The sequence below is a fragment of the Hirundo rustica genome, chromosome 5, assembly GCF_015227805.2.
Source record: "Hirundo rustica isolate bHirRus1 chromosome 5, bHirRus1.pri.v3, whole genome shotgun sequence".
Taxonomy (NCBI): Eukaryota; Metazoa; Chordata; class Aves; order Passeriformes; family Hirundinidae; genus Hirundo; species Hirundo rustica.
This window is the reverse complement of record NC_053454.1, coordinates 25882737-25903883: the sequence shown is the minus strand read 5'-3', so window position 1 is coordinate 25903883 and position 21147 is coordinate 25882737. Positions and strand designations below refer to the sequence as shown.

At 40.6% G+C, this 21147-nt stretch overlaps 1 protein-coding gene across 3 annotated transcripts in view; it reads right to left on the bottom strand.

Moving 5' to 3' along the window:
• Positions 1 to 15082, bottom strand: part of SLAIN2 (SLAIN motif family member 2) — a 33709-nt gene extending 18627 nt beyond the window's left edge. For 2 of the 3 annotated variants that reach the window (XM_040064086.2, XM_040064087.2), the window contains exons 1-3: positions 14708 to 15082; positions 5222 to 5370; positions 244 to 408 (exon numbers count right to left, since the gene is read on the bottom strand). In XM_040064086.2, the coding sequence (XP_039920020.1) occupies positions 244 to 408; positions 5222 to 5370; positions 14708 to 15066 (673 nt within the window). In that variant the 5' untranslated portion in view covers positions 15067 to 15082. The remainder of the gene's footprint in view (positions 1 to 243; positions 409 to 5221; positions 5371 to 14707) is intronic. The other variant, XM_040064088.2, reaches the window with a different exon arrangement.
• Positions 15083 to 21147: the final 6065 nt, after the last annotated feature.

Sequence of the window (21147 nt, the reverse complement as noted above, 5' to 3'; positions counted from 1 at the left end):
TGCTAATCACACACATCAGTGATTCTTGGGACACAGACACACAAAGAAAACATTTTACTTGTTTCTCATGCCAGAAAGTATGTAAAAAAAGCCTTTCCTAAAAAGCTTAAGCTTTCAGTGTGATGCACTGAAAAATTCTGGAGTCTTTCTTACTCTAGTTTGATGCAAAACATTGTCTATCTGAGCAGGTTTGTGAAAGGAAGAGGAGAAAAAAAGGAAAGGAACAGACACATGGTGACTTACCTGAGGTACCAGGAGGTATGAGCTGTTTCACTAAAGCAGATTTAACTGGTGTTGAGGAGGGAGAGTTGAAGCCACTGCTGTAGGGGCTACCGGTGTTTGGACTGTAGGAGCTCGCGTAACTGACCGCACTGAAAGGGCTGCTGTACAAATTCTGTCTCTTGAGGGCTGCAGGAAAGGGGAAAAGCGATGAATTATACTGAATTAATCGATGAGAAACAATACAATACTATATTATGTCTTCAGTGTAATTTCATTACTACGCAGTTTAAGTAGAAAACTTTAGTCACCAGAAGTTTTTCCACTGCTTTCTTCACCCCCAGATATAAACATGAACATGAAAAGAGTGGGAGAAGAGGGCAAGACAAGATAGTGAAAAGTATTCTCCTTTTAGAAGTCAGATCTAAGATCACTACAGCTGATGCCTTTGAGATGTCCAGTGTAGGTGTTGGGAAGCAGGAAGGCAATATCAGTTACACTAACACATATCCTATACACAACTACATACAAACCAGAGCACACCATGGGGTCACGTTCTTCAGAACTCTCAGACCTGTCCAAATCTCACACAATACGTCTACAGTAACCCCAAGACTGGCACCCCCAACTAAGCAGTATCACCGACAAAATTCCCCATAGCATATGCTAAAATGAAAAACCTTAATGAAACATTAAGTAAGGCAAATGTTTCTGTTTAGATTTGTGGGTACCATGAACCTACCAGACTAAAGCAAATGGATTATTCCCTACTGTTAACCTTCTGTTCTAATGACTTGGGATTTTCTGACCCTAGGCTTTTGACCTCATATGCAATATTAGATCTAAACTGGGTACTTTCCTCTGCCATTTATTGTGAATGTTTCAGTGCTGAAGTATTTTCAGATGCATTTAAACACTGGTGAGCATTAACAGCGCTGAATAGTACGATACTGAAATTCCGCTGGTTGTCATGTGTATTATTTGTTTAGTTACTTGACTGTTTTGTTCAAAACATTTTAATGTTTGTTCAAAACATTTTAAATACAACAGAAAATGGAATTTCAACTACAGGGCTAGTGGGATCCAAAAGATATTTAGATTTAGACACTTTTGCTACAAATCAGTTCCTTCACTGCTGGAAGTATATTTATGCAGAAATGTATATAAGAAAAATTAAATTGCAAAATGTTAAGAAGAAAAAGCTAGAAGTCCCAACTCGATGTTATATAAATCCAGATTAGATTTAGTTGCAGCTCACCCAGCTGCTGCAAGTAAGCTATTAAAAAACATTGCGTGACATTTCTCTTAGTGAAAAGTAGCTTCAATGAGTGCAGTAAATTAGGCTACTGATAGCAGTGGACAGAAAAAAAAAAATTGAACCCAAATTTCATGGCCAAAAATCATTGTTGGTTTGACAATAGAAGCCAAAACAGACTGCAGTTGCATGAAATGCTGCTTTCAGCAGCAAAGTCCAGCAAAGCTTCAGCTTCTTCCTTTTGCTCTTGGTCATTACGTTCTCAGTTGTCCAGTGCAAACATTGGTGGGGCTGCACTATTATCTAACCTACTAAAGCAGACCTAAGTTAAAAAAACATCAGGAGTATTTTAACTGATTGCTTCACTTGATCAGTTTTTAAGAGTGCCCCCCAAAAAATACTGTCCAACCTAGCCAATGGCAGAAAGCAACACAGAGGCAAAAGCAGCAGAAATTAAAGCTGACTTTCCAGCAAATTTCTAAAATTGCATCTTATATAAAGATCTTTTCTAATCCAGTTACTATTACCAGTGTTTCAGTTAGAGTGAAAAGACAGTTATAGATGAAGGGTGAAAGGTTTATATTCCAGCTTTCACTGCAGTTAAACAATATGTGTTAATTTCAGCAATTCATGAATTCACTAAATTCTAGCAAGTATTCATGAAGAATCTTCAGCTTATTTTGAGTGTCAGAAGGGAGAAACTCCATTTTATTATGAAGCTCAGTAAACAAAACCAGTAATTGCAAGTCACTCTGCTCTGGGTGATTATGATGAGGCCTTGATATCAACTTCCGGTATTCATGAAGGAACCCCAAAGCATCTATTCCAATTGAATCTTTGTTCTCACACACAAAAAAATCTACTTTTCATCTCTTGTTGAAAATGTCATTAAAAATCCCTAAAACCTAGGTCTGCCCAACAGTTCTTTCTTTTGTATTTATTACACAGACACGTATTTCAAAATACTAACCACAGATTAGAAAACAATTCTACTACTGTACAGTCTTCAAAACAGGCTCTTTGTATTATCATCCATAATGATACAAAGTATGTGATCATACACAGATTTTTTTGGATGAAACTTAGCATGAGTTTGCTACATGTAAAAAGTTTGCTCTGGTATGTGGTGAGACTTGATACACACAGTTTTCATCCTAGCTAATGTGAACCTTTTTCAGAACAGTACATCTTCCCAGGGGGGAAAAAAAAATCTGGATTCAAATCCATCTTCTGGACTTTCCTAAAGGTTTTCCAACAAGGATTTCTGTAACTCAGGAAGACATTGCTAAATAGAGATATGGTATTTATTAGGAGTGTCAGACAAAATTAGCAAGACAGATAATAATTTTAGCATTAAAATGATCCTAATATTAGATTAAACACTAGCTTAAAAAAGATTACACATTAGCTTTCAAAACACCAGAAGGGAGGGTTGACAATCAACAAGTTTATTTTAATATAAATTTTCTTTTACAACATTCAGAACAAGTACGCAGCATCTAATTCCTTTTAGTTATGATTTTGCCAGAATGGTAATCAATTTCCCTTTTGCTGTAGAAAATAGGAAAATTTGAGTTCAGAATGTACCTAAAGCTCACTCCATCTGAACATACTTCTAACACTGAGCATGACTTGCTCTGCAATTGTAAACCTAACAGCTGACAAGGCACTGTGCATCAGTAACTGCTAAGAGTAGCATGGAGCTGAGAGCTCTTCTTCCCTACTTTATTGTTATGAGATGAAAAATGCGATGGAAGAAGAAAACGTGAAATACAAGAATGCATTTGAGACTGAAAAAGAGGGAAAAGATATTAAGATTAGAAAGACATAACAACAGGAACTAACAATGTAAAAAGAGTCAATGCAAAAGAAGCATCAGCAAGGATTCAGGAAAGTTGCAGAAGTGTGAAAAGCCTCATCCATGGACACTGGAACCTGAATCTATGAACTGAACCAGCAGCTAGTAACAGGTTAAGTGATGGGTCCATGAGGTACCATGCAAAATGCAAGTTACACAATACTCCTGAAGTTTGGAATAGGAAATACACAGTTACAAGAAACACTACTTGTCTTCTCCCGTGGAGCTCCCTGCTATCCTTATTCTGTAAACGAGGCTCTAAAAGACAGTTTTCTGTTTTGTTGAAAATTCATTTTTACATGCAATCTGCTCCAACCAGCACGTGCCAATCTTTTCTACTATTAGAACTTCCAACAATTAATACTATAGATGAACTGTGGTATTCTTACAAGTATCACTGCCAGAAGCAGGTCATGAGGAAAACAATAAAAGAGGTGAAGATACCTAAACACATTGTTTGAATGATAAAACTTTCAAATGTGTCCATTTCACAGAGCAGCAAGTTTCCTGCTATTCTGCTTCAGCTATGAATATTTAAAGATACCCTACGGGTAACAGAATTTGTGGTAGCTCTGGAAGACTTCTACTCGGTTCTGAAAGAAGTTAAACCATAAACAGAATTGTCAATCAACTGCTATCCATTCATACTCAGTAGTATTCAGATTCCCAAACCTGTATCATCATTCATAAACCCCTGTGATGTGAGTGCTTTTTGTTGTTCAGAATCTCAGACTTTGCCTGTATCTAACCATACATCATGTTAACTGTTCAGGTAAATTTTAATAGACATTTGTTCAGGCAGCATAAAAAAGCACAAGAAATAGAGAAACACTGAGGGTGACTTGTACTGAAGGCACTTTCACCACTATGTCCACAATTTTTATAAGAAAAAAAAAGAATAGATTCAAATTTTTTTAAGACCAGCTTCAGTACAAACCATAATACAGACTGAATTGCTCCAGAAAACAATACAAGGACAGAAAAGAAGTTACAGCAAATAAACTCAACATGGAGTTTATGTATAACCACAGAAAGGAGGTGGCCATTGGAACCACTCGGAACTGTGTGTTCATACACCCTTAGCTCAAGTACAACCATTCTGCTAATTCCTGAAGATAACAGTTTAACATGTAGCAGGAGCAGATTACAAAAAGATGGAACAAGAGGGCAACAGCTATTAACAGCAAGAAAGTAAGTTGTCTCAGCACAATTAAAAAAAAAAAATAGGCTCCAACAAAGAAACAAAATAAAGCAAGAAACCAGATGGACAAAGAACTCTAATCAGACCTTCAGCATTTTGCTGCTGGTTTGAAATAAAGAAGTCTGATAATAGAAGGCTGGAGAATGCAGACTTTCATTCTCACAGAGTCAAACACAATTTCAGTTTTGAATATAACCAACTAATTAGTATTAAGGAAGGATCATAAACTCTGGATTTTTAAAAATCTAACTGTAATTAGATCTTAAGTTACTGGGGATGGGAGGAAAAGAAATTATCACCTCCCCAAAGTAGTCAAAAACTTAAGCCTCCATTTCTATAGATGAAATAAAATAGGTAATCTGGCAGAAAACCAAGCTCCATGCTAACATACTGACAAGCACCTAACAATTATAATAACTTTTGAGTTTAAACATTGTTTTTTACTGAAAATATCAGATCAAACTAAGCAGATATTATAACTCTGAAATCATGACTCACGATCTAGTGCCTTCTTTAATTTCATTCATACAATCCAGAAAATAAGTAGAATTAATGACTTTGTAAACCATAATGAAAGCTTTAGACACAAGTAATTGATAGATGTCTTATCTCACAACCATTAGCTAATTTTGACATTCCTTCAGAATAAATACATACAACCCAGTGGTTTTTGTGTGCAGAAACTCACCTGACATTGTTTGTTCCAGCTTGTGGATCAGTGATTTTTTAGCACATTCAACATCAGGACTTGGGTAATCCAATACCTGTCTGCACCAAACTAATGGACTGACACTTTTCTGCATTGGATTCAGTTTCTTCTTTGGAGATGTATATAACCTGGAAAAGAGAGAAAAAAATAAATTATGAGGACAGACAAAATGAGCATAAGATCAGACATGCAACAAAATACCACAGTGTATGCTATTTCTGTTTTTATCCTGTCCATACTACAGTACAATCCCAAAAGATAAAGCACAGATTTTATCCTAAAATTCACTGTTTTGGGTAGAATATAACAGCGATAACATATGACTATCAAATAATTTCAGATACATTACATATATGGACAATTTCACTGTCACATAACCATACAAATGAGGATTAATCTTTTCAGATTCACCTGAAAGCAATGAAACACTAAGCAGTAAAGAACGCTTTCCAAACAAGGGAAGCAATAAGCATCTTAGTAGCCAAGGAGCACTGCTAAAGTACACAGAACTACTGTTTCAGTAGCTTTGAACAATAAAAAATTTATTTTTATTATTTCTATCCAAGCACCTGATCCTTCCGTTCTCTTTGAACACAGAACAAAGAGACTATCTCCGTCCTAAGGAGGTATACAGTTAAGCATTACAGTATACAGGAGGTATACAGTTAAGGAAAAAGATAATGCACATAGGAGAGTAGAGAGAAACAATGAGATCATATTGTTCTGCCAGATGTACTGAAGCCTCCATCTGTCAGCATCTCCATTCACTTATTTTAACATCAACATTCCATGACTGAAGAAAGTAGTAGTCCAGTTTAAAGACTAAAGAAATTTAGCCAAAAATGTCTCCTCCCTCAACAGATTAAAGGAAAAGTCATAACCAATCACACACTCAAAACACTTTAACCCAAACCTGGAAAAGTGGTTCAGCAAAAGACAACAGTGAACTGCAAGACATATAACTGTAGTTAGAGACTATGTGTGCACATAAACAGTTAAACGAGTGTTTCTTCTACAGTAATGACAGACTTCATATTCCAAGTGAATGTGATTGTATGCCACACAGCGACACTTAGGAACATCTGACAGTGTAATGACATGCTTCTGTACAAAATACACAGCAAAAGTTGTTCTCTTTATGCCAATGATATTAGCAACACAGAAGTTATTTCCCACAACTTTCTCTCTACAAGATTATCTCATCTCTCTGTAATTCTAGAACTTGAACTTCGGTTGTGTTATAATAGCTTCTAGAGATTTTTTATAATTACTACCTTTGAGTTCACTTCTTACAAAAACTTCCCAAGAAACATGTTTATAAAACCGCGACTCACTGACCTTTGTTAAGAGCAAGCTTAAAAACAAAACACTTGTCCCTCTAACACTGAAATTAATAAGCTATGCTTGCAGATCCAGGTGAGAAAATATTTATTAGCTGCCAGGTTTTAAAATAAAAATAAAGCTGTTTGTCACTGGCAAATAGTCACTGCCACTTATTGTATTTCAAGGGGTTTATGCTTTGGCCAACATCACGCTGTCTGTCACAACTGCTTTTGTAGAAATGCCTACAATCTTCACAGGCACTCAGCCCAAAAGAAAAGCTAAAAGACCTCCATGTATTTATAGCCCTGAAGATCCTTGAAAAGCACAAGAGTCACTCAATTTTCAGTTGTGTAAACAATGATGCCACTTTCTGTAATTTCTATGACATCTCCATTCTGTTAAAAGTAGTGTTTACCATTTACTATCTCTCTAACACTTTGAATTAATGTCTTTTTAGTATTTGCCTGTACTCCTTTTTGTCCTAAGGTATACAATACAAAGAAGTGTCAAAGGCAACAAGGCTAGACTCACTCCTAGTTCTCTGGATAGCTGACATGCCTTGCTGTGTTTGAGAAGTTCCATGCACATTTGGAGTGTTTACAGTAGCAGCCAGTATAAAAGGCAAGAAATTAAAGTGCCATGTCCTCTTTGAGAAACACACAAAAGGAGTACCTTCAACAAACCTAGAAGATTGTTCTAATCAAAACTCTACCTGGTATTTTAAGCTTCAACACACTCTTTTCAGGAATTCCCAAATGTTGCATTTGTTTCACAAGAAGTTCATTTACTGAAGGCTCACACAGCTCCCTCTTTTCCACCTCCCTTTCTAACCAAATATATATTGCATATTCCTCCACCTTTTTCCAGTCAGTCAATTTCCTTCATCAACCTTTGTTTCATAACTTAGATTTCAAGGAAAGACAGAACTTAAGAACATACATATTTCGTGCAACTCCACTACCTCACAACATACACATGTACAGTGATGCAGTGACAAAACAGCTCTTTCAGGGCAGGTCCTTACACAACAGGCAATTATGAAGTCTCATTATAAAAGCAGTGATCTTTTATAGTCAATCTCAAGTTTTGAGACTGACTTAATTCTAGTTGCTTTGCCTACCTTGGATTCTACAAAAACCAAAAGGATCAAGGGAAAGGCTAATAATCAGTGATGCCTCTATTCTCTCTTTCTCTCTTCCCAACATGAGAAAAAGAACACACACATGAAGCATGTACAAGTAACTTCACACGGCTAAGTGGTCTTCTTTGTCAAACTGTTTGACCCAAAAGATATAGGTCCTTCTCAGCTGAAGAACTTTCCAGAAGAGATCCCATTTGTACCTGTTAATGCACTCTACAGCAATTCAACAGCACTTATTGGCAGTACAGCAACTTCAAGACTGAAGATTACCAGAATAAATTCATACATCTTTAACCACTGTAAATCAACTCTCTCAAAACAGGAACTTAAAAATTACTGAGGAAGCTGACAACTTACAGTTGCCACCCATACTACAAATGCTAACACACCAGAAATATATACTCCAATCTCTCCACAACCGAGTAAAGACTCTACAACTCAGTGACATAGGGTAAAGTAGAAGAAAATGGTATATTAAAAGCTCAGGAGCTTTGATCTATTTTGAAACAACACTAAGAAGACCAGACACTATGACTCTGCTGCAGCCATTAATATTTCCTTCCTTTGGCTCTTACTAGTCAAGCACACCACAGCAGCACCAACCTGAGGCTGAAAGCAGCAGGGGCTCTACTGATAAGTTCCAGGAAGATGCAGCACAGAAAAAGGCAGAGCTTTTGCAGGAAGACTACTGTGACTACAAGCACACATGGTATCAGCCAAATGGGGCAAGCTGCAGCATGTTGCACTGGGACACAGCTGAGTCAGAAAAGGCTTTGAAGAGAGGACACACTGCTGCAGTAGGAGTGGAATATGTGTGTACAGATTACCTCACCTGAGGAACACCTCCCAGTGCATTAAAACACGAGAGGCTAGTTGCCACAGGCATGAAACAACACTAGTCGAGATTCTAACTGCGATAAAAAGGAAGTGTATTTTTGTGTCAAAATCCTTCCACTGCTCAGTATAAGAGTGAGGGAAACCATGCAGATGAACATGAAGTCAGAAATCTGTACTAAAAGGAAGATGGCAAGTGGAAGTTAGAGCTAGTTTATTTTAGTTACATTAGCTTTGAGCAAAAACTGGAAGGTACAATAAAGGAAATTAAATGGGGGCACACAAAACATGATGCATGCAAAAGCAAGATGAAAAAACTGAAGACATGATGAGGAGAAAAAACTGAAATCCAAGGACAGATCAGTAAGAAATGCCCCTAAAATAGGAGAAGGAAATTTCACAGCGAAAAGCTACTGAAAATATATAAATCAGGAGACGATAATACTGGACACTCTTGGAAACAGATAATTTAGTACACAAGAGTGTCAATCTACACTATTTTAAGACAATTTAAAAGTTTCAGAAAACCCTATCTGAAGTGGCTTAAGCATGTTAGAATTTAAGACAAATTCTGAATGGAGATGGTAAAGATCTGAAAAGCATCTCTGGTGGAAAGACAAATCAATCAAAAAATTAAGTGACATCCCTGCACTTATGTGGCCCATAGATTTCCTTTCCTTCTCCCCACCCCAAAAAATTCCGATGCTACAGCTGTAGCTGACTGAGATACACATTGCTTAGCCTGTAATTATTAGTTTTCAGCTCTACTTCACAAAATACTTCTAGTTCCGAGATGCACAAATTACAGCAAACTCCAGTCTATGAATATAAACTCCAGGATATGAATACTACAAAAACGCTTTGACAGTCTTATTAAGCCATCATATTACAGTGGCACAGCTCAGCTACAAGATGCGATTTTTAAATAGAATTAAGAATATCCAAGAGGTTGCAAACTGCAGTTTGTAATACAACTATCTTTCTGTGCCCGGCAATTAAAGATGGTTTGCTGTGCCCCGGCTAGTTGCTGGAAATTACTGCCATTATTCATTTCCTCATCCAAAAGAACATGTTTGTGTCAGAAAAAGATGTTTTAGAATGAGAAAAGGGCCATCAAAAACACCATCATGTTTTAAGAAATTTGTTAGAGCATATTTGCTCAAACATATCACTGCTGATATTTACATTAAAGAAAGAAAATTCGAGAAGTTCTGTGTCCTACTAAATGTGTTCCAAAATAAAATTCTGATTAATGACTATGCTCAAGAGCTCTACCAACACCTACAAGTAGTGGAAATGTGAATCATGCCTAAACAAGGCATGATTATGTAGTAAATTTCAGGAATATCATTAGGACAGTAAAGGAAACCCATATCAAAGCTTTCATTATATCTAAATATCAAACATGTTTAAAAGCTATAATAATCACCAAGAAAATCAGAAATGAGAATAGTTCTTGCTCAGGATTCTTCTTCAGTTCTCAAATATCTGTTTCACGTCAAACATGGATGTCTCAAAGACAATAATCAAAGTGAGTATTATTTAATGTTACCAGTTGCTCTTCATGATAAAACTGGCAACTTCCATAACACTTGCTTTTCCTACATGCTTCTTTTCATATTATCTTTCTAGTTTGTGAAGCCATTATCTGAATTTGGTTAAACCCCAACAACTTTAAATCAAATTGACTTTTTATCTGCCACAAAATGAAAAGCAGCAATTTCTCTTTTACTTACACCATGGAACAGAAATTGATCAGAATCTGTCCAGCTTCCAAGGGGCCTAAACCACATTAATACAATGAAATTTAGCAGTTGAACAGGAAATGTTGCAATGTAATTTCAGCAATGGGATTTCATTCAGGTGGAGCTCTACCCTAAAACAGTCATGTATACTTTACCAGCTCACTATGGCAAACTAGGATTCCAAAACAATGCTAGTGCTCAAGGGACATCAAGCAATGTGAGACGGAAGACAATCCTTACAGATGCCAAGTGTGTATCTCAAACAGGCCCTTAGCCAACTAATGATAATGGATGGCTAGAATGGAAACTTACACTATTATAAACAGGTGCAAATTAGAAATAGCTGCTGAATGAGAGTGAGTATAATAGTAAAAGTATGTGCCTTCCATTTTAACTAGTCAGGATAAACAACCAATCTGAAAAAACACTGCAACTGTTACTTTTAGCTACTATTTAGCTAGTATAAAAACAACACCAGTAATTTAATTTTAAATACACAATAACCGCCTTTTGTTTATAAGCGAGGTCAGTCAACTGTCAGCTATTTTAACCCTACCAAGGAGACTTTATGCTGATATGAAAACATGGGTGCTAGGCTAGTTTTTATAGCACTGTTATTTAAAGAGGACACAACTGTTCTGAAGTTTGCTGAGAAATTACATGTGCAAAATAGATACACAGCAAGGTCTATACTCTCTTGCACATGTTGCAAATAAATTTGAAGAAAAGCACTGCATGTTTTGCTCACATTTAAAACAAAACTTCTCAGAAAGCTTAGGTGAGTGACGGTGTAACAAGTTACCACAAAGGAAGTTAGTGGGTTCACAGCACAGTAACTAATCTACAGTAATTGCCCACGTGTGCACACTTACCCTGCAATAAACTCAAGATCCAATAAACTCTTTTTAAAAGCAGCATGACAAGCCACCCTGCACACTGTTATCCAGATGTCTCCAACGCGCAGCACATCCACACCCAACCTTACCCAGCAAGTCAGGCAAGGAGGTGCACACCACTTCTCTGAAGATTTCTCCACTCTGGTCGCCCCTTCTGCCCTTTTGTCTTTTCAATTAATTAGTAAGAAAATATCCATTCAGATTGAATTTTGAAAAAAAATTTCAATTTGATGCAATCTGGTTCAAGAACAGCTAAACAGGAACACCCAGAGAGTAGATTACAAAAGTCACCGATAACTGGAGGAAATAATCAGCAGGCCTAAAGCAAAGTCTCCATGGGTCTGTGCAGAGCTCAGTACAGTGTGCAAGCAGAGATGTGCCCATCTGCAACCTCATCAGGAAGAAAGCTTCTGCATATTAAACAGCATTCGGACGCATATGGACAAGAAACTCAATCTGAATTCAATGAAATGTTTTTAATATTTTACCACATAATTTAAAGATTATCTCATGCAAAAATGTCTAAAACTTGAAGTGTATCTGGATTTAACTAACCACAGAGAAGAAAAACAATCAAGCAAAAATATAAATAGTCCCAAAGTTCACTAATACTGTAAGGATGTTTTAATAGCTAATGCTACTATTAAAACACCAATGTCAAAGTTCTTTTGCTTGCTTGATAGTTGCACCTTCTCCTTTACTTTTTCACTTTACACTTCTGTATACTTATCTAAATGCATTCAAAGAATTAAAAGGTAAAATTGAGCTGATCAACTCTACAATGTAGATTTAAAGAAACATGTCACATTCTAGTATCAATTTCAATCACTGTATCAAGTGCTCTGTCTTAAATTCACAGCCACTAATCTCATGTGAGCATTAAATGTAAAAAAATGTGATTTTAACAGTTATGAAAATGATTTCTTCGCCATGACAAGGCTGTAGACAATTTTCATAATGGGGTATGAAAATGTCTGCATTTTACAAAACAGAAAAGGACAGCGATAAATAGCACCCTTTACCATGTACTATTGCCCACAGCAAGGTCCTCTCAAAATCAAAGACAAATCTTAACTTTTCTACGTAGACAAGCAAAACAGGCAAACATTGTTTGTTCATTTTTTATGAACAATTATTTAAATTTAGTTTGTTTCCACAAGAGGTTTGTTCAGCTGCTAAGAAGCATTTGATTTTGACAGTGTATAATCCCATATTTTAAACAGGATTTTGGGTTAAGCAGTAGTGATCCAAATCCATTTCAACCTCAAAGAGTTCATACGACACTTTTCATTGAGTACATTCACCCTTTCAGTTGAATAAATTATTTTATGAGTGACCTTGCATAACCAAGGCCTTAGGAGCAGGATCTTTATGAAACAGTTTAAGGTAAATCCACTTATTCACATCAACCCCTCCTATCTTCAGAGGCTTGCTTCTTTTAGATTGCTCCATTAGCCCCCTAAAATTTCAAATTTCATGAAGAGCAATAACCTCCATTAATCAAATGCATAAAGACAAAGTCATCTCACCTTCATAGGAAAATAGAAGCGGTTGGACTATTTAGTGTGTCAACAGTTGAATTAGAAGGTGTTTAGAAATTCCAAGAGCTTGATTTCCATTTTTATTAAGCACTTTGGAACAAAAAAATCATCAATCTAGCCAAACTATGCTTATCATTAACTGCATATTAAAATACAGCAGGAAAACACTTTTTAAAAATAATTACACATCTGTATTTTGTGGTATGTATGACAATTAGTAACTTTTTACAGTTGCTCTTTTTTTGTTCCATGCATTTGTGTCTCAGTCAGTGTCCCACACCTGAGATTAAAAATTAGTAGCTAAAACACTTCAGCATTATAGTTGCCAAAATATTAGTAAAGGAATGAAGATGTGCGAAAGACTGCCTATAAGTTTTGCTATCTTTTGAGCACTAGAACTTGCAGAGAAACATGTCAGTGCCACAATAACTGGCAGCCAAACACCTGACACCAGCAAGGGCAGCGCTCAGTGAACCATGCAGCTGCCCCGTGAGTGCCCAGAACTGTGTCAACAAAAACACACAGCACTTACGCCACCACTGTCACCATACACTCTGTTGAGACATTCACTTTCACTTACGAGACTCATTATGTTACCCATGATTTAGAATGAAAGCACAAAACAGTAAGATCTACTGTTACTAGGATTCATGACACTTACAAATTTGGCCATCCCACTCCAAACTTGCTGTGCAAATTTACCATATTCTATTTCCATCAAGGGCTGTAAGCCCTTGTAGATTATAAGGCATACAGTGAGAAATAAGAGTAGCTGCCTTGCACAGACTCATCTTCTGGGAGATGATGCCTTGTGTTAATTTAGTGTTGGATGAGAATAAACTTATGTTCTCATACTTCTCCAGTGGATCAGGCTGAATGTCAGGCAAATGACTTCTCCAAGGAAGTGCACACGCGGTCTCCTCCCTGAGCAACTAAAACATTGCTCATACATGGAATCATTCCAGCATTTTTAAAAACGTTTCTAACTCTGAAAGACATTTTTGTTTGTTTTGTAAATTTGTCTGCATGTTTGCTTCCAAAGACATTTTTAGATGGACCTACAACCAGTTCTGCCTCAAGACAGTTTGCTCGTGTTACACTTTTTGTCCCTGTACATGCTTCCCTCGCATTTCTCTGTTGACAACGCTGTTGACACGGTGCTCCTCCCCACTATTTCTCCTGCAGCTCTGAGGCTGCCCCTCAACAACTGTCACGGGAAACTTGAAAACGACAGCTGGAAACAGCGTGGTGTTTGGAGAGAGCAAGTCCTGATTCTCAGAGGAAACTCATCCAGGTGTAATACTGACAAGGCAAACAGCCACCTGCAGCTGTTTCTGCTGGAGCAGCAGGGTAAGCAGTCCATTTGTAACGAGAAGCACCTAAGGGAAACCATGACCCTACATTATTAGCAATAAATTAGAACACCTAAGGGCAACAAGTTTATGAGATGAAAAAAATGTTACATTTGCTGTCTTTACAGCTGAAAGAAATCGACACACAAAAGATGCCTGATGCACGTGTGAAGTATAACAGTACCTCTGGCTAATTCTGAACGACCCTAGAAATCTCCCTTAAGTTTCTCAACGCCTCCCCACCGCCTACACTGGCGAAAACACTGACGGCTGATCCTGCGGCAGCACTGGAGCCCGCTCGGTGTCCGAGTGCCCCGAGGTAACGCGCCCAGCGCGGCCGAACAGCAGCGCAGTGCCGCGGGCCTCCAGGGAGCTCCAACGCCGTGCGCAGAAAGCGAAACACCCTTCCCCGGCAGGCTTCGGTACGTCTCGCAGAGCTCATTACGCCCTTCACCCAGCCCAGAGGGCGAGGCTGCCTCCGCACACAAAGCCCCGAGACCCCCTCCGACATCAGGCGCACGGCTGGGAACAGCCCCTTCCTCCCAGGCACGGCGGGGGAAGGGAGAAGCGGCGCCCTGCCCGCCTCCTCACCAACCCGCCCCCTCCCCATCCCCACCCCGGCCGCCTCCTCACCAGCCGGTCTCGTCCTCATCGCAGCCGGCCAGCCGCTCCAGCTCCTCCGGCCTGAGCACCGCCGCGTCGTCCAGCAGGCCATTGCCGCCGCTGCCCGCATCGCCACCGCCGGGCTCCTCGGGCAGCGAACGCCGGGCGGCGGCCCTGGGGCTGAGACAGCGGCCGTCGGGCGACGGGGAGGCGGCGGGGGGCGGCGAGGAGGGCCCGGCGCTCGGCAGGCGCTTGGGGCTGGCGGGGGCGGCGGGCAGGGCGCCGTGGCGGCTGCGAAGCTGCTCATTCTGCTTCTCTAGCTTCTTCACCAGCTCCTGAAGCTTCCGCACCTCCGCGTCCGCGTTCACGCCCGAGCCGACATCCTCCATGGCGGCCGCCGGCAGAGCGGCGGCTGCGCGGGGAGAGGCGGCCGTGCCGCCCCGTCTACGCGGCCGGGCGGCCGGCGGCGGGGCAGGGCCGGGGCGGGGCGCAGGACGCACATCCGCCGCCGCCATGTCGCCGCCTCCCGGCTCGGCCGCCGGAACCGCCGCCCCTCCGCCGCCTTCCCTGCGGGCGGCACTGCGCGGAAGGGAAAGGCGCGGCGCGGCACGGAGCGGGGCGCGATGGCCGAGCATGGCGGCGGCTCGCGGCCCCGGCAGCGGGAGGCTGTGGATCAGCCCCGCTTGGGGCCTTCCGAGGGGCTCCTCCGGTAGCCTCGCTCCTGAGGGAGCGGCCTGGCCTGACCTCGCCTTCCATGTCTTGGGCACCACAGGCTCGGAATACTTTCCAAAAGCGTTCAGAACGGCTAAAGAATACAAGGTGTGCCCCTGGTCCAAGGCCTAGGTGAAAGTGTTGGGCCTACTGTTTATGATGGACGTGTGAACTGAATTCACGTCCATTGAGTTTACATATTGTATGAGTATACGCCAGTTCTTTTAAAGGTTGTGGTGATTTTGCCATCCATAGCTAAACTTACAGCTTTAGGTTTAGAGAATTAGTGGGGCTTGGGGATTTGTCACAGAGTCACAGAATGGGTAAGGTTGGGAGGGATCTCAGTCGTTGATCGGTCCAACCTCCCTGCTCAAGCAGGGTCACCCTAGAACTAAGGGCACAGAATTGGGTTCACTGGGCAATGTGTTCCAGTAAAGAAGTTCTTCATATTCAGGTGGAACTTCCTGTGCAATGCTTTCTGCCCATTGCCTCCTGTCCTATTTCTTAGGAAGTTTTGTGTCTTGTTACAAATTTGTTACAAATTATCTCCAAATTTCATCAGCTGGGCGTTGTGGCGAAGCTCTGTGTTCTGTTTCCCCAAGGCACTGAGAGACAGTGTCCTTAGTACCATCCCTTCACAATTTTTTCCTCTTCCCAAGTTCCATCTATTCAACAGCTTCATTTTGGAGCCTGCTTTAGCTGGGGAGAGGAAGAGCGCCAGCGTGTGGGCCAGAGGATGGCTGGAGTTTGCAGGGGATGACACTGCCGTGAGTAGTTTTTACCAGGCTCAGGAGGGTAAGAAGGAAGATAAGACTGGGGTGCTCAGACCTGTGGGATGTGCTTGAGAAGCTGCAAAGTTTAGGGGCAGTAAATGCCACACAATCTGGGTTGTGTTAGGTACGGTGGATGGACTGCTGGCGTGTTGAGACTGCCAGGCATGAGTTTACAGCTTCCTTACAAGACTGGGTCACTTCCTTGCCTTAAGCAACACTTAACCCCTTACACATTCCAAGATTACATTCTCTGTATGTACAGCATTATTTGAGGGTTTATTATGGGATGGTTTTGCAATGTTACTGTTAGCTTCTCACCAGAATCCCGGCCTTTGATCCATAAATGCAATTTATGTCATTGTTTTCCCAAAACAGTTATCACCCTAAGTGTTTAATTGTATCAAAATATGTCAGGGCTGGTATCTTTTTACAAAGCAATTTAAATTACTTTTATGGTAATGTCTTCATTATCTTCAAGTGAAACAAACTTTTTATCAGTAGCAGATATTGCCACAGATTTTGTATAATTCTGACAGCTATAAAACTACTAAACAGTTTTGGCTCATGAGCTGAGACCTTTGGCACTCTGCTCACTGACACCATGGTAATGACTATCATAACTCCTTAGAGGCTGGTCTGTAAATCAGTTTGTAAATCAGCTTGTTCTTTATGTCTGTATGATATGGTACGAGGTCACATGCCTTAAGGGAATCCAGATATATTCTGTGAGAACAGTAACTTATCAACAGACTTTACAGTCCTCCAAAGGGCAAGGAGAACTATTATGTAAAGGCTTTTTACAATAAGGATTTTCCATGACACTGACACAGTGGCACTGCTGACCGTTCAGTGGTTGGTGGGTCTTAACCTATGCAGGGAAGTTTATTCCAAATTAGAGCATTTATAGCAGGACCATACAGTATAACTTCTTTATTCTTCTGTAACTGTCCTCAGGCCAAACATCAGTGGCACAAGAAACCCTCAGTCATTTGAACTAATCATGTTTTTATGGCAGCAACAGGAGGAGTTTAATCCTTTTTACACTGCAGCTACTGGGATCAGGATGGGACTGGTGGCTGGAACTGGGAGTGTGACAGAGTGTGAAGTGGGGCTGTGACAAAGGGCTCTGCCAGGAGATGTAGACAGGCAGTGCAGAGGAGGACCAGGACCACAAAGAGACTCAGGCTCCTGGGAGCTGTTGCCAAAACTGCAGCTGTTCCTGGTGATTCTGTCATGTTTAGGGGCCTCCTCTGTCAGGTAATGGGGCAGCTCTGAGAGTTTTTTAGTGGTCAGTGCACTGCCTGCATCCTGCCTCTCCCCTACTCCCTTCTCCCTTTCTCTTCCCCCAGTTCATTTTATGGCCTGTGTGTCCCCCAGATTTCCTACTCCAACTTTCTGTCCCCTGATGACACCATTGCTTTGCTGCCAGCAGCTGTAGCAATTTTTTCTCCTCACAAGATACACTCACTGCAGGTGTGTGTGGACAAAGGGGGAGCAAAGTGAGGAAAAAGTTTCAGAACTGCTGAATCATCTGCTTTTTTTACAAAGAGTAAGGGCAGTAGAAATGAACAAGGGAATCACTGCTTGATAGTCACCATAGTCTGTGCTTTGAATAGCAAGAACCACGATTCTGCTTTCTAATTCATTCTTGTGCTCTTAGTGCCCTTCTTGTGCTGGGAACTGAAGAGCAGCAGGGCCTGGACCATAAGCTTCCTATGAAATATCAATAATAGGCTTCCATGACCTTCTGGTTCCTCAGATTCCAAGCTTGCACTGGCCAGATGTGAGACCACACCCAAGCAGAGGCCCCTGGGTGATTATACAGAAATAGTGTTAATTGATAGTAATGCCACAAGAAGGAAGCCTTTCCACTGCATCACAAGAGCACGAGAAATTTCTCTGTACGTGAAATTAGACCCGTTGCTCAGTGTTTTGTGAACAGCTGCGGTTGCACCCATGCTGTGTGCTCCCTTTTCACAGAGAGGGAGGTGAAAAGCAGCCTTGTCACAGGACTGTTTTCCAGATCTCAGGACATGCATGGGTGCTTCTCTTGTCTGACTTGGGGCAGGTTCTAAATTCATGAGATGATAGGAAATGAGAGCAGTCTCTCCAAAGGAAAGGAAGTCTAAGCAATTCTCATGTCACTCAATTCCACACATGTCCTTCTGACAAGTGGTTCCTAGAAAAAGGCCACCAGGAGTCTTATTTTGCTTTAGAGACCTTAGAACTCTCTAGCACGGACAGTCCTGTGGTTAGTTTCTCGCATCTGTGATTTGCTGAATTGTTGTCTTTACATCTGTACTCTACATTCTAACAAAACTGTTAGAATCTGACTTTGAAACCTTGATTTCATTTGTCACCTGGGAGAACAATCCCTCAGGGAGAATAGTACATGAAGATGGGCAGATGCATGGTGGGAAGTCAACATTTGTTGTAAATATTTAACTTGATGCCTGGAAAACCCGACTGGTTTTAAGCAGCTTTGTTTATTCTCCTGCAGAAGGTTTGTTACCTGCCAGACTTCTCAAAGGTGGTGTTCAACAGGCCCACACATGTTTGTGTTAGGCAGTGTTTAGCTAAGCCCTTTACAAAATATGAAGTATTGCTTATCAGTACAATATATGGCATGTGCAGATATTGCATACAGAGTGGAAGAAGCGTGTTCCTGTCATAATAGGTCCCTTTCAGAGTTAAAGTCAGAACTGTTCATCTGGTTCTACTAAAAGAACCAGCATTATAACTTCAGTTATTTATAAAAGATACCTCTGAGTATATCAGGCTCATCAGTGGTGAGACAACATGTTTAGCCCTTTAGATTAGAGTTTGGAAATTCAAAAACGCAGTCAGCGTCTCTGCACACATCTTCAGTACCCATCCCCTAAAAACTGTAAACAGCAGTGAGCTGTGCATTAATACACTTAAAAAGTCTTTATAAGTAATTTTTTAAAACTGTTCTCTGCTGACAATGTCATGGATGAGAGGCCATGATCAGTACATTTGTCTCCTTATCAAATTACAAGCTGCCTGAAGGGCAGGCAAAATTCCAGCCAGATTCTGCTATTGAAAGTACATCTACCTTTGGTATAATCAAGCAGAAAAAGTAGCTCTTTGGCATGAATGTGTATGCCTGTTCTTTTTCTGCACAGAAAAAAAGATGTTAACATTTTGACCACAGCCATCTTTAAACATGTTTTGTGCTCTGGAGCCAGAGCAATTCTAGGATAGTAGACAGTCAGATTCCTAAAGAAGCTGCTATTCATGGCATACTATGTAGCTACTTCAACCTTTTTAGTTTTTTCTAATTAGTGTACTGACAGTCCTTTTCAAGTATTATCACAGTTGAGCATTGTAATAAATATTTCATATCACAAAATTGCAGAGTGGCTGAGGTTGGAAGGGACCTGGAGGTCATCTGGTTCAAGCCCCCTGCTCAAGCAAAGCCACATGTTTGATTGTGTCCAGATGGCTTTTGATTATCTCCAAGCATGGAAACTCCACAACCTTGCTGGGTATCCTGTGCCAGTGCACAGTCACCCCCAGAGTTAAAAAAAAAAAAAAAAAAAAAAAAAGTTTCCTGATGTTCAGCTGGAGCCTCCTGTGTTTCAGTTTGTGCCAAATGCCTCTGGTCCTGTCACTGGAAATAAGCTGTCTCTCCTTGGCACACTCCATTCAGGCATTTATATGCACTAGTAAGATCCACACTCCCTATCTTTACTGCAATAAAGTTTGAGCCCTCAACCTCTCCTGATAAAGAAAAAGGCTCCAGTCCCTGCATCTTTGTGGCCCTTTCCAGACTCTCTCTGCAATATCTGCAAGTTCTCCTTATACTGGGGAGTCCAGAACTGGACACAGGACTCCAGATGTGGCCTCCTGAGTAAGGAGGGAATAATCATCACTCAGGCTGCTGGCAATACTTTGAACCAGACCAGGAACCACTCACCTTCTTCACAGCAAGGACTTGTTGCTGCCTTTCTCTGACTTGGACCTCCAGTGCCTTTTCTGCCAAGCTGCTTTCCAGCTGGGTGGCCCTCAGTGGATACTGGTGCAGGGGGTTGTTCCTCCCCAGCTGCAGGACTTTGCACTTCTCCTGGATGAAGCTCAAAGTTCTCCAGCCATCTGAGGACCTTCTGGATGGCAGCATGACCCTCTGGTGTATCAACTGCTCCTCCCAGGGATGATACCTCCCAGGGTGGTATCATCAGCAAACCTGCTGAGGGTACACCCAACCCCATCATCCAGGTCAGTAATGAAGACATTGAAGAGGACTGACCTGGAGGGTACAATATTAGGCACTGACCCCCAGTTAGACTTTGTGCTACTGACCGCCGCTGTTTTAGCCTGGGTCACTGCAGACACCTGTTCTGCCCTGGTCCGCTCAGTGGATGCAGGGGAAGGTTGGTTGATTCACTCTGGTTGATGGTGGGAGAAACAACAAAAATATATGCAAGTTCAACAACAAACTTACTTTTATTTGCAAACTTTAGAACATTAAGGTAGAGCAAGGACCTTGGCAAATTTTAAAACAACATCCAGACAAAATAAGGCACACTTCACAAAGTTTAACCAAGCAAGCTTAAACTTAGCCAAATTTAAATTATTCAGACACATCAACGTACTTTCTAAGGAAATTTACTGGAATTTTTTAGTCTGGCTTACCATATATTTTGGGAAGAAGGAAGGAAGGAAGGAAGGAAGGAAAATGAAAGAAGGAAAAGAAAAGAAAAAAGAAAAGAGAAAAGGAAAGAAAGAAAGAGAAAGAAAGAAAGAAAGAAAGAAAGAAAGAAAGAAAGAAAGAAAAAGAGAAAGAAAGGAAAAGAAAGAAAGAGAAAGGAAAGAAAAAGAAGAAAGAAAGAAAAGAAAGAAAGAGAAAGAAAGAAAGAAGAAAAGAAAAAGAAAAAAGAAAGAAGAAAGAAAGAAGAAAGAAAGAAAGAAAGAAAGAAAGAAAGAAAGAAAGAAAGAAAGAAAGAAAGAAAGAAAAAGAAAAAA